Source organism: Cyprinus carpio, chromosome B8 (assembly GCF_018340385.1).
Source record: "Cyprinus carpio isolate SPL01 chromosome B8, ASM1834038v1, whole genome shotgun sequence".
Lineage (NCBI taxonomy): Eukaryota > Metazoa > Chordata > Actinopteri > Cypriniformes > Cyprinidae > Cyprinus > Cyprinus carpio.
Window position 1 is genome coordinate 25,566,658 of NC_056604.1, and position 13,995 is coordinate 25,580,652.

Below are 13,995 nucleotides of genomic sequence, written 5' to 3' on the forward strand. Positions count from 1 at the left end.
GCAGTTTAAATCTAGATTAAAGACCCATCTCTTTAACCTGGCTTACACATAACATACTAATTACACTTCTAATATCCAAATCCGACTCCTATCAAACATCGTATAGTTTAAAAATCTTGCGCTGTACTTATAAAACCCTGAATGGTTTAGCACCTCCAGTATTTGAATGAGCTATTTATTTACGCGCGGTCCTCACATCAGCTCCGTTCTAGAAACTCAGCGTTTTTATAATACCCAGAATATCAAAGTCAACAGATCAACTTCTCTATTTAGCAAACTCTGGAATAACCTACCTAACATTGTTAGGGGCTTTTACTCTTGCAGTTTAAATCTGGATGCAAAGACATCTCTTTAACTGGCTTTACATAACATACTAATTCACTTCTAATATCCAAAATCCGATAAAGGATTTTTAGGCTGCATTAATTAGGTAAACCCGGAACCGGGAACACTTCCCCATAACACCCGATGTACTTGTTACATTGTTAGAAGAATAGCATCTACGCTCATATTAGTCTGTTTCTCTCTTATTCCGAGGTCACCGTGGCCACCAGATCCAGTCTGTAATCAAGTCAGAGGGTCACTGCAGTCACGCCCCGGATCCCAGGTAATGTATCCAGCCCAGATGGTGGATCCAGCACCTAGAAAGGACCTCTACAGCCCTGAAGACAGCGAAGCGAGACCAGGACTGAAACCCCAGAAACAGATCCCCTGTAAGACCTTGTCTCAGGCGACCACGGGACAAGACCACAGGAAACAGATGATTCTTCTGCACAATCTGACTTTGCTGCAGCCTGGAATTGAACTGCTGGTTTAAGTCTGGCCAGAGGAGAACTGGCCCCCCCAACTGAGCCTGGTTTCTCCCAAGGTTTTTTTCTCCATTCTGTCACTGATGGAGTTATGGTTCCTTGCCGCTGTCAGCCTCTGGCTTGCTTAGTTGGGGACACTTCATTTTACAGCAGTGATATTGTTGACTTGATTGCAAATTATTGCACAGATACTATTTTAAACTGAACTGAGCTGCATGATGACATCACTGAATTCAATGATGAACTGCCTTTAACTGTCATTTTTGCATTATTGACACACTGTTTTTCCTAATTAATGTTGTTCAGTTGCTTTGGCCGCCAATCTTTTTGTTTAAAAGCTATTGGTTACAGCTACCTTCAAAATAGAAGTTTGGTTTAACTTGAAGAAACAGGGCGACAGAAATATTAGCTACTTAATATTATGATATAACTACTTAAAATAATAAAAAGAAATATTTATAAAAAACTTATTTTAAAGGGAATAGATAACCAAAAAATTTTTACCAGACTTATTTGCAGACAAATGTAAATTCATACACCGTATTATTTCTGGAAAAAATAAATAGATAGAAGATTGAAAAAGTAAATAATAATTAATTAATTAATTAATTCATACATTTTAAAATAGAAAATCAAGTAATTAGATGCTTCTAATTAATTAATGTAATTAAACCATTACAATTAATGGGGGAAAACAGTATTTAGTAAACATAAAATAAACATGAATTTAAGAAAAAAAATATTCTTTTGGCCTAAAAATTTAATTTTTGTTAAACCTATTTAATAAATTGCTGTTTAATATTATTATGTTTTAGAATTTAAATTAAGACATACTTTGGCAATTACTAATTTAACCATTAAAAGGTCTAGAAAAAATGTAGAAATATAAAAAAAAAAAAAGTAGAATCCACAAAAAAAGGCCAGCGGAAATTTGAAAAAAAAAAAACAAAAAAAAAAAAACAGATTATTATGTAAAACATCTTTTGTGTCCTTTTGTGGTCAGAGGAGAAGTCCTGGAGGGCCACTGTCCTGCAGAGGTTTAGCTCAAACCCTGATCAAACAAACCTGCCTGTAGCTTTGAAGTTGATATTGACATGAATTAAGCATTTACCGTAGCTATTTACATGGCATTATGTAAACTAAGATGATCCACGAATTTCCTAACAGGGGCTCAGAAGTGGAGTGGCTCAAAAACACACAAGCCGCCGGAGGAATCTAAAGGAGCATCAGACAGAGTGTCTCAGCCAGTATGCAGGACCTCTGAGATCTAAGAGCCATGACCTTATTGTGAAAAAAAAAAACTTTTAAAAACTTTCCCTCAGCAAAGGGAAAACAAGAAGCTTTGAGGGAAAAGTTTAACAAGAGGATTTAGTACAAGAGGTCAATGGTGGAAAAAATGTTTGTGTGATTTTTAAGTGAGTAGAATAGAAATACGCAGTCTTAAGCTGCCCGTTTGGAATTTATAGTAGGAGATTTAAGATTATCATTTCTTTTTATTTTTTTTTTTTTTTGTTTTTTTTTTTTTTTTTTTCAATAATCTCAATGAAAAACTGCAGTGTATCCTTATACACTTCGCGGTCAGCTTGTCTTCAAGCCTGTCTGAAAAAAAAAAAAAATGTTTAAGACCTAACCACGACATTATGATTCTAAGCTTCACTGGTGCTTCTATCAGAAGGAGGCACAAATAGACTTGAAATAACTGAGAGATGTTCATCAGTATCCAAGTTGTGTAGTATAGCTTTCATTTCTTAGTAATCCCATACTCATGACATACTGCAGTTTACTTTTTACAGGAGTGTCTTGTAAAAGTAAAAAGACATTTCTTAGAGTTTGACCAAGGTATGGTACAAAATAAATAACTAAATAAAATAAAAAATAAAAAAAAAAAAAAATTACAGGCATGTGATCCAGAGTGGTGCGATACAAATTGTATATCAATACAGATAGTAGGCCTCCTGTAGATGCGTTAAGCCAGATACCCCAGGTGAAAAAAAAAAAGTGCCCTTTACAGATATAATTACAGTGCTCTATTTTCACACACTAATTGTACTTAATATACTAAAAATGAGTCTTTTAATACTTCTAAGATAAACTTGTCCTCTAAGTGTACTAACTGTGCTATTTTGGGAGGAAACCATGAATACGAACTAAAATGCATGCACTTTTTACAGGACTAGCTCGGGTATTTTAAAATGTATCTAGGTTACCACTGTAGTACACTTGAAGCCAGCGGGTCATACACCACTACACTCAAGGTCCTACAAGGGGGAGAAAGGTCATTTTTTAAATACAAAGAGAGTAATGTTACATTTAGCGCACTTTTAGTTGTAGAGAACAGTAGGAAAAAGATCAAACAGGGAATGTGTTTTTAAAAATGCGGGTTTTAATACTGCCAAAAAGGACCACCCTGTTAATATGGGCCTTTCGTACCAGAGGACCCTGTTTCAAAATTCCATAGAACTATTGGGGAAAGGAAGTTACTCGCGTTGGGTGTGTTTGCACCACAGGGACTAGGGAATGGTTTTAGTTTCCAGGGAGCCATTTGGAGGAACTAATTAGCTAGGGTCTAAACAACAGTTCTATAGGAACGATCAAGTGACGGACTAAGTGTAAGCTGGTTAGCCCAAACGCATACGAAACACTGGCTACATGGCAGTTTCTAAAAAAAAAGCCATGTAACAATATATATTCTAGAACTACTCCTAGAACTATGTGGTGTGAAAGCCCCTAATCGTTATAATTAATCACAACTGTATAAAAGCAAATCTAAGCCAGGTTTTCACATTATGTTGTAGCCTAAACCTATTCTCTGGGAAGTGGACTCTTTGCAAAGTTCATCATTATTGTTTCTATATTTAGTAGGAAATCTTTATTAAAAATGACCTTAGCGATAATAAACAAGACGGAACAACTGGATAGATTAACATCACTTCTCAAGTAAACATGAATGGAAATTAAATATTTTCTATTACCTACATCTTTTCCCGGGTCAAGTAGCCTACTGATGTGTCACTCAGGAGGTGAACTAATCTGACATATTTCGTCAGTTATCAAATCGGGTTGGCTGCAATTTAGAATATGTTCAATATTATATTATATTACATTATTGAACCCATTCAAAAGGACACTATAGGCAGCAGACGTGCAACTGAAAAGATATTATTATGAGACCAGTTAATTCAGTAAGAAACCCATTTTTCTTAAAAAAAAAAAAAATAATTCCAGTTCCCAACATTAAATGTTAAAAAAAAATTAAAATGCAATTCTTTACATTAACATCTAAACGGCAAATAAAAGACTGGATTGCACTGAGTGATAAGTGTTTTTTTTCAGTCTTAACATCTAATATTCTTATGCATTTTTCAGCAGCTAAAATGTTTAGACATCTAGAACATAAACCGTGAAGACGAGATAAACGTAGCTTTTTTGTGACAGAACAGCTGTTGCTTTTGTTCAAAAACAAAGCATCTTTCATTTAAGAGGGAAAATTCACCATGATGCATTCATTTAAAGGCTCGATATTAGAAGAGTAGTAGTTTACATTCAAGTTTATCCTAAAATCAGTACTAGAAAAAGACCTTTTTTCACCATGCATGTCCTGGTAAGGTGTATGAGATTTGAACTCATTTCCTTCATTACACAGTAGTGCAGTATTCACCCAGCACAAAATCAGGCTTTACAGCAGGTGTCCTTCCCACCGCTGGGAGCTTCAGAACGGCCACTAATGAGAGTCTGTGACAGTCTTTAGCTGGAGGGATGGTTTGCTGTGCTGTCAGCAGGCACATCATGTGATCAGGAACTACATCTCAGCAAAGCTCTGCCTGCTTCTCATCCTCAGACTCCGGTTGGTTGTCATCATCACCGTTATAATTTGCCATATCATCCTCTAGATCTTGACCACCACCTTGATTTTCATCTGTAAAAACAGACAATCATTTGTAATTTTATTGCATAGGGCAAAAGTGCTTATGACATGTAATAATGCAGATTAAACAGCTTCAGGTGACATGCTGTCAATTACCAAAGAAAATAAATGAGAAAGTCAGCCCTCTGTTTGTAAAAGAAATAAATAGTAGTTTAATTACATTATATCATGAATATTTCTGCATGATACTGAAAAGCACCTTTAATCCTGGAGAGCTGTTTTTCTATCTCGCCCTCATTGTCGTACATAATGGCATCTTCCTTCCCAATTGCTGCGTCTTTCTCTTTCCTTTCCTCGATTCTGGCATCTTCCTCTTTCTCGTCTCCAATCTCCCCATGTCATCTTTCCTTTGGGTCTAAAATCCCTGCTTCATCCATTACAGTATCTGTATGAAGACAGAGAAAATTTGTCATGTGAGTTTTGTGTGTGTGGTGCTTTGATGGCTGGATTTTCTCTCCATTACTCTACCTGCATCCTTTGAAACCGTTGCTTTAAAAACGTCCACCTCTGCTTCTGGAACTTCTTCATTGGCTGGTTTGTTACGAGTCTCATTCTTATTGGTTGGTTTGGAGGTGGGAATGGGTGAGGAGTCTTGTAAAATCACAGCATCTTAGAGGAGCAGACAATGTCGTTAAAACACATGCTGAAGGTACATGGAGAATTTAGTTTTTTTGTAAGAAAGTTACAAGACTGAAGGCCTGTTCAAACAAAGAGTGATAACTATAACAATAACTATAATAGTGTCCATACTTTAAGTTATCTTGTCTGCCGCTTTTAAAGCTTGAGTCAGGTGGATTCTGCTTGACTGTCAATTTTTTTAGTTGGAAAATTTGCTTCTGAAAGTAATTCCAACAATATTGTTCCTTAGTGTTTTTACTGTAATAGATGTGGTGTGGACTTTGCTATTTGTCTTGCTATACTCTTGATTATTAAAACTTTATAGTTACTGTCACTGGTGTGTATAGTGTTAGAGGGGCACATTTAATAAGAGTGATATTATGGAAACCTAAAACCATATTTTCACAGTTTTGTTTACAAAGACACACTATATACCCAAAGTCACTTATTTCCAATGGAGAGTCGCATGGGAGGCTGTGTGAAGTTCGGACTCTCTGCAGAATTTCTGGATAGGATTGGAGCCTCGGATGTGTTTACATTGTGTGTGACTAAACAGTATGCAACTATTCAAGCAAATGAGCAAATTTCTAATTCATTACGACTGCCACTAGAGGGCCAATTGTATTTTTGCCAGAAGTTGCAAGTCATTATTTAATGTAGGTAGCAACAGATCTTTTCTTCCATACTGTGATTATCAGAAAACATGGAAGGTTGAAGCATTAAATGATAAATGGATTTCGAGGTGTGAAGGTTGCGCTGAAAAAAAAAAAGAAAACAAAAAAAACAGGATGAACGCAAGCTTGCAGGGATGTTGTTTAAGCAGAAAATATATCTGGAAAAATAAAACATATGCATGGATAAATGGTTTGAGATAAGATAAATTACATGCATTTAACATGCGATACTTGTGCTACAAGCATAAAAACCTAAAATCATGTGGTTTGTTGAGGAGAGCTTTGCTATTACTCTTCTGAGTGATCTGACTGAGGGACTCAAGCAAGTAACCAACCATCTAGAAACCACAAAGAAGACTTAAACAAGCAACTCATACCATTCTCATCCTTTTCCATAATTAACTCATTGGTTTGGATGTCCTTTTTAGACTGTGAATCCACATCTGGTTTGGCTTTTGGAGTATCTTCCGCATTCTTATCTGGATGGTTTGTAGCGGGAACATCAGATTTGGCTTTTGAAACAGAGACTTTCTGCATGGAACCATCAGCATTCTGTGAAGGCCAGAGATTGTGTCAGTGGAAAGGGGCAAAGAGAAACACTATAGGGATAAGAATCACTATAAAGGAGGCATTTTAGGCCACCTTTTCACATTGCTGTACCTGTGGAGCAACTTTTTCAGATGTTTTTTGCTTTTCCAGTTTGGCAGCTGTGATTTTTGCATTGCATTCTTCTTTCATGGCCTCGATTTGTTTGTTGCACTGAGTCCTGCACAATCCCATCACACACAGCTATTATTATACTGATCGAGGAATGTAATGTCTTTTGTATTGTAGATTAGAGCATTCAAAATGAACCTACATTTCACCGGTGGCTTTCTTACTGATTGTGTCCATGTTACTTTGACAGGATTTCAGCTCGCTCTGCATTTTATTGACATCCTCCATTAATGACTTCATTCGACCTACAAACAGAAAATCAGCAGTAATGTGAAAGAAAGATGAGATGCATCATAGAGCACATACAATAGGACAAATATGAGGTAGACACTTACTCTTCATGTCTTGCATTGCTTTAGCACTGGAGGAAATGTTCAGCTTCAGATTATCCTATGACAGAGAAATGACTTTTAGACCAAAAAACATATACCTAGCTTATCCAATAAGAAATTTTTGACCATCAAAACATAGTGACCTGCCTACCTAAAGAGCAAATTTGGGTATAATAGCAGACCTGCTTATAAAGACAGCATTACCTACAGCAATACATAGTGAGCTTCTGTGTAGACAGCATTTTTTGAGCATAACAGATAGTAGTGTTTCTAGGTAGCCTATGTAGAGAGCATTTTTAGATTTTAGAGCATACATGTCAATACCTAGTGAGGCTCACATTACATTTCTGTAACATAACCCTATAGCGCCATCTACCGTCCCAATATGAGCACAATGAAGTGTCTGAAGAATTCAGTTTATGAAATACAGGGAGTGTCACATTGTTGTGTCAGATGTATGTCCCTTTGCTGACAGTTGATTAGTCCAGTTTTGGTTTGTGATCTTTCACCCAGAATAGAACCAGCTCCAGAACAGGTTAGCCTTGTAGCTTAACATGAACACCGCTCACACTAAACTTACATGGGTAACCACTGAAACTGGCTTTGTGTAATTTGGCCATTCATTTTACATTTCTAGAACTGGAAATGTCATGGAAAAACAAACAAACTCATAACACCACAGGCATTTTTATAATGAACATACATTTTTATAGTTATGCTCAGATAGAAACTGTGTGATTGAAAAACTGAATTTCTTCTGACGATACTTTAAAGATCTTCTTTTGTGTTCAGCAGAAGAAAGAAATCAAGGCTGCATGTTATTTGGCTAAAATTATAGTAAAAACAGTAATATTGTGAAATATTACTACAATTTAAAATAAATGTTTCCTATTAATATAATAATATATTTTAAAATGGATTTGTTCCTGATACTTCAGTCTTTAGTGTCACATGACCCTCTATAAATCATTCTAATATGCTGATTTACCGAGTCTTAGTTATTAATTATTATTGATGCTCAATTATTAATAATGGTTCTTATTCAGCGTTGCGTCATTGGAATAAATTACTTTGTAAAAATGTATTAATTTTATTTTCTTATATTTATTTTACACATATTTTTTAAAAACAAAATAAAAACAAATACAACATTGGTGAGTGTAAGAGACTTCTGTCAAAAACATTAAAACTAGGGCTGTCAGTCAATTAAAATGTTTATGTAATTAATTACATGATGTATTGATTACATGGATGTAACGATTCAGTCAACTCACAATTTGATTCAAATCACAAATTTTTTTTTTTTTTTTTACAAAATGAGATTTAAGATAAATTATAAATGTGTCCTTCTATTATTGCTTGGACAAAATGCTGCACGTTTCTTTGTGAAATTGAATTATAACACTATGATAAAACTAATATACTTGCATATTATTGCTCTTTGGTTGGTTTTGATTGCTTCTGTTGTCCTCATTTGTAAGTCGCTTTGGATAAAAGTGTCTGCTATATAACAAAATTTAAATATAATAACAAAACTAAATTCAAATTTTAAAACAAACCCAAATCAAATAAATAAGTAACACAAATAAAATAAAGCTCTTTAAATAAACAAAACAAGGCTTTGTCTGCGCTTTTTCTATTTAAAAATAGAGGCAACAACTGCATTTTAATCATGATCATGAACAAAGATGCCGAATACATGCAACATGAGCAGTTTTTAATCTAAATTAGATTGTATAATTTGGGAATTTGAAGCAAAAACAGAATGATCTGACTTCGGTTTTGTGAAACTATACATGAAGAATATCTGCATGAAACAGAAACAGCAGACGAGCTGAACGAGACGCAGATTCACTCTCTGCCAGCAGGTGGTGCTTAAAGCGTTTCCTTGGTTTCTGCTGTAAACAAAGCAGCGCTGCACTTATGAACTTTAATATGTATTATACAGAGGCAAGATGAAAAGAAACAATACCATCTAAACTTTTCTAAAGACAGTAAGTTCCCCTCAGACATACAGTACAGACCAAAAGTTTGGAAACATTACTATTTTTAATGTTTTTGAAAGAAGTTTCTTCTGCTCATCAAGCCTGCATTTATTTGATCAAAAATACAGAAAAAAATAGTAATATTGTGAAATATTATTACAACTTAAATAATAGTTTTCTATTTGAGTATACTTAAAAAAAATAATTTATTCCTGTGATGCAAAGCTGAATTTTCAGCATCATTACTCCAGCCTTCAGTGTCACATGTAACATCCAGTCTATCACATGATCATTTAGAAATCATTCTAATATTCTGATTTATTATGAGTGTTGGAAACAATTCTGCTGTCTAATATATTTGATGAATAAAAGGTTAAAAAGAACTGCATTTATTCAAAAAAAAAAAAAAACATTCAAATAATATATATTCTAATAATAAATTTTCTTTACTATCACTTTTTATCAATTTAACACATCCTTGCTGAATAAAAGTATTGATTTTATTTAAAAAAAGGAAGAAAAAAAAATTACTGACCCCAAATTACTGACCAGTAGTGTATATTGTTATTACAAAATATTTATATTTTAAAAACATAGCTTCTTCTTTTTTCGTCTTTTTTTTTTTTTTTTACTTTTTATTCATCAAAGTATCCTAAAAAAGTATCACATGTTCTGAAAAAATATTAAGCAGCAGAACTGTTTCCAACTTTGAAAATGAATCATCATATTAGAATGATTTCTAAAGGATCATGTGATTATGATCCTAAAAATTCAGCTTTGCATCACAGAAATAAATGATAATTTAAAGTATAATCCATTTAAAAACAATTATTTTAAATTGTAATAATATATCACAATATTACTGTTTTTTTCTGTATTTTTGATCAAATAAATGCAGGCTTGATGAGCAGAAGAAACTTCTTTCAAAAACATTAAAAATAGTAATGTTTCCAAACTTTTGGTCTGTACTGTACAATTATATAAACTCCTACCCCTAATCGCGATTTGTTGAGCATCTCAACCGATTTGAATCGTCACATATTTGAATCGATTTTCAACCGGCTCGCGATTAATCGTTACATCCCAAATCGATAAACTAATCTAACTAATCACAAATTCCATTTGGCTGTAAAAATACCCCCAAAAGATTATTTAAAGCTATTTTTGTCTTAAATGAAAGTATTAAATAGACATTATGAATAGTAGCTTTAGAAAAAAATATTTTATTTGATTCAACAAAATTTATTACACTACAACGGCCGTAACATAAACTATGGAACATAAAAGATGATAATTTCAGAAACATCTCAGATTTTTTCGTTCATGAAATGGAAGTCATTGGTAACCAAAACAGATTTGTTACCAGCAGTCTTCAAAATGCTCTTTCATATTCCACAAAAGAAAGTAAGTCATTCAGGGTTGAGTAAATGACATAATTAAAATTTTTGGAGGTGAACTATCCCTTTAAAGTTTTTTACCCTTTTATTTATTTATTTATTTATTTATTTTTTACATGAAATAATACTCTGAATAAGAAACTAAAACTTCCAGCAGGTGGCGGTAAATGTCTTTACGATTCTTTCATTCAATTCGTTCAAACAGCTGATTCATTCAGGAATGAAGTAAACGGCTCACTTTATGAAAGGGTCTTTGAATCATTGATTCACACGATTTGTTCAAAATGTGAATTCATTCAGAAACTAAAAACCGCTGTGCTGCTCGGAGATTCACAACAATTCTCCTGTGGCTTTATAGGTAATATTTTTGTTGGCACAATATTAACTTATTTAATGAACTGTTGTATAAAATCACATCTGCATTTGAGACAAACAGTAGGCTACTTGTGATATTGCTCTCGCTGCTCGTGTGATATCGCTTATCATATGATATAAATATGAGACAAAAACTCATACAGGAGCATTTTTGCCCCAAAATCTTTAATTTTAGGGCATAACTGCATTTATGGGGTTGTTGCCCTGTGTCATATTTGTCAACAGTCAACTGTATGAAATGTAAGATGAGGTACAGGTCTGGGGGCGGGGCCAGTGCGTTAACTGCGTTAAAATATTTTATTCTGTTTATATATATCATTAAGTTAATGTGTTAACTGACAGCCCTAATTAAAACATTTTAATTATTCCAAACATTTGACTTATTTATTATAATAAAATAATTATTTATTAAAATAAAAATATTTTTTTTAAATAATGACCACACAATCAGTAGCTCTGAGTTTTCACCTGAACTGCTGTGAGTGAGTGTAAGATGAGTGTTTTCATACTCTTTCGTGTTTCCAGTTGATGAGAGCGTTTTCTTGCTGTCTCTGGTGTGTTTCCTGCATTAACTCCAGCTGCTTGCTCCGTCTGCGTGTCTCCTCCTCGGCCTTCAGCTTGCTCTCCTGCTCTCGTTCTCTGTCTGCAGCCAGCTGCCTCATGTGGCTCTCCATCTCCAACATCCTACTCTGGAGAACAACAACAAAATTATAGTTAACAGCCACTCACTTCACCACTTGCCACAGACTGCATCTAAACACAGAGTGTCAAACCTGCAGCTCGACGTTTCTTGAGTTCGAGACCCAGTAGTTGAAGCCAAGCAGGAGGACGCAGGCGATGAGAGCCGCCACCAGCAAAGGCGGAGAGCGACCGCCACGTCGACCGTTCCCAAGAGCACCCATCAAGCTCCGTCACAGTCCCACAAACACCTCAAAATGGGTTTCTGAAATAGAAAGAGCAAACTTTATAGGCACATTTATAGCCATATAATACAGAAAAGAACAACAAAGAAACATACATGTAAAAAACAAAATGAAATAAAGCGAGGAGAACAGACAGCTGTGTCTCAAAACCAGGTGCACGAGAAATTAAAGTCGTCAAACTGCATTTTTGAGGATTTTTAACATACCTGTCTATAATGATAGAATTTTTGGCCATTAAAACCTAGTGTGCTGCCTATCTAGATTGCATCGTTAGTCTTTGTGTGTAACATAGACAGCACTGTATTAAGCATATACAACTCAATGCAGTTTTCAAGAATATACCGTTTTCATCAGCATCAGTAAAACTGTTCATAACAGAGCATTGTTTTCATGCATATTTCAAAGATGAGCATAACTTTATTTCAGAGCATTTCTGAGTTTGGTGACTGACTAATATATTTTGGGAAGATCAAACTGTTGAGATGTGATTTCATGGCAAAAGTGTGCTTCAATTCAACATCAACATAAGTTTTATTTTTTAAGCAAACAATATTTAACATGATGCAAATGTATTGTTGACCTCAGCACTGGTTTATAGCCAATTGCCAATATTTATTAATATAGCAACAATCTCATTGGATTGTTGCTGAAATTGTTATTCTTTATTCTTTATCTTATTATTATTATTAATTATAAACTTTTGCACCATTACAGAAGTGGGCAACGGTAATTTCTTCCAAATAAATATTCCCCAGGTGTAAATGACTGAAGCAGAAGCATTCGGCTACAGCAGAATGATGACAATGCATTTTAACCATTAATGAACATCTCAACTGTTTTGTATAGGCTGACAACAAAAATGCAGCATTTGTTTAGCCTATAAAGCCCACTGTACTGCATTTCTACAGCCTCTAAATTATCAACATGATAATTTCTTTATCATATTAAAACTTTGTGGTAAACTTTGCGGTGTTGTACGTAATCTGTTGCATTGCATTGCAATTTATGTTTTGCCTCAACAATAAAAACTACATAGCTTTGATCATAAAACTAAGTATTTAAATATCATCTTACTAAGACATCATTTGGGAGATACAGAATGACAAATTATATTAATATGCAATTATGTAGTCTACCATGCTGCTATAAAAATCTCATTGACTTTTTCTCAGTTTGAGCCTTTGAATAAAGTCTTCTTTCATCTTTGACTATCAGCTGCATCTTTGACACACACACACACACACACACACACACACACACACACACACACACACACATATAATTATTTCCTCGGGAGAACATAAAAACGAAAATAAATAATTTTTCCTATTGTTGTTTTCTGGGTGTGCCATTAAAACCTGAAGTTCGACTTTTTAAACCACTTTAATTTATTCTGTCCGCTCTTTTTATTGACATGACCACAAAACAAATACTCCAGAAACCAGTGAGCGTGCTTGTGCATAGGATGTAATGCAGGATTTTATGTAAATCATATCAGTGTGATGTAGTGACAGTGACTGTTATTACACATGTTCACTAGAGACTTTAACAGAAGGCTACACGTTACTACTGTAACTGCTACTGTGCCTTTCAAATGGAAAAGAAAATAAAAAAATACTGTACGAACGATCAAAAGAAGGAGTATGAGAACATAAGATGAAATATTATAATAATACAATAAAGTCAGACATTGTGTAAACCCATTTAAAATCTAAGTCAATTTAATATGAAACTGCTTTTGTTTTGGTAGCATGCTTGCTAATACAGCCACCGTTACTATTTTCATCACACTTTCCTCTTTTTTATAGCAGATACATGTTATATGTTAGTGTCAAATTGCTCTTACCGGCGTTAAATGTAGCAGGTCTCGTCAGGAACAGAGACGAAGCACGGTCATACCGATATTCGACGGTCTTTCCGGGATGAAGTCGCAATAAACCGCAGTGTTTTTACGTTGAACCGCAACGCGCATGCGCACTTGGGACTTACTATTGTTCACGGAACGCTGGATTCTAAAGTTGTTTTTGAGCTACTACTTCCCCCTTTTCCTTAATCTAAATGAAACTAATAAATATTATTGTGACTTTTTACCATTCGTATTTTAATTAGGCAAGTGGTGACAGACTTATCTCATAAATAACATTTTTTTTTTAAATTGTCAACTTATATATAGGCAAACTAAAAAGATATTTGACATTTCCATCAGCCATAGTTCGTTAATTTAACATGGCCATGTTGTG

At 34.4% G+C, this 13,995-nt stretch overlaps 1 protein-coding gene and 1 pseudogene across 1 annotated transcript; both read right to left on the reverse strand.

Moving 5' to 3' along the window:
• LOC109077938 overlaps nt 1-4,594 on the reverse strand; it is a 14,640-nt pseudogene extending 10,046 nt beyond the window's left edge.
• Nucleotides 4,595-4,615: 21 nt separating this feature from the next.
• LOC109101226 (DEAD (Asp-Glu-Ala-Asp) box polypeptide 51) lies at nt 4,616-13,759 on the reverse strand. The gene is given in 10 exon segments (XM_042729107.1): nt 4,616-4,725; nt 4,934-5,119; nt 5,203-5,343; nt 6,404-6,578; nt 6,687-6,792; nt 6,886-6,988; nt 7,079-7,133; nt 11,342-11,521; nt 11,606-11,775; nt 13,602-13,759. Coding segments are annotated over 9 exon segments (1,185 nt in total). The 5' UTR covers nt 11,735-11,775; nt 13,602-13,759.
• Between the last annotated feature and the right edge of the window lie 236 nt (nt 13,760-13,995).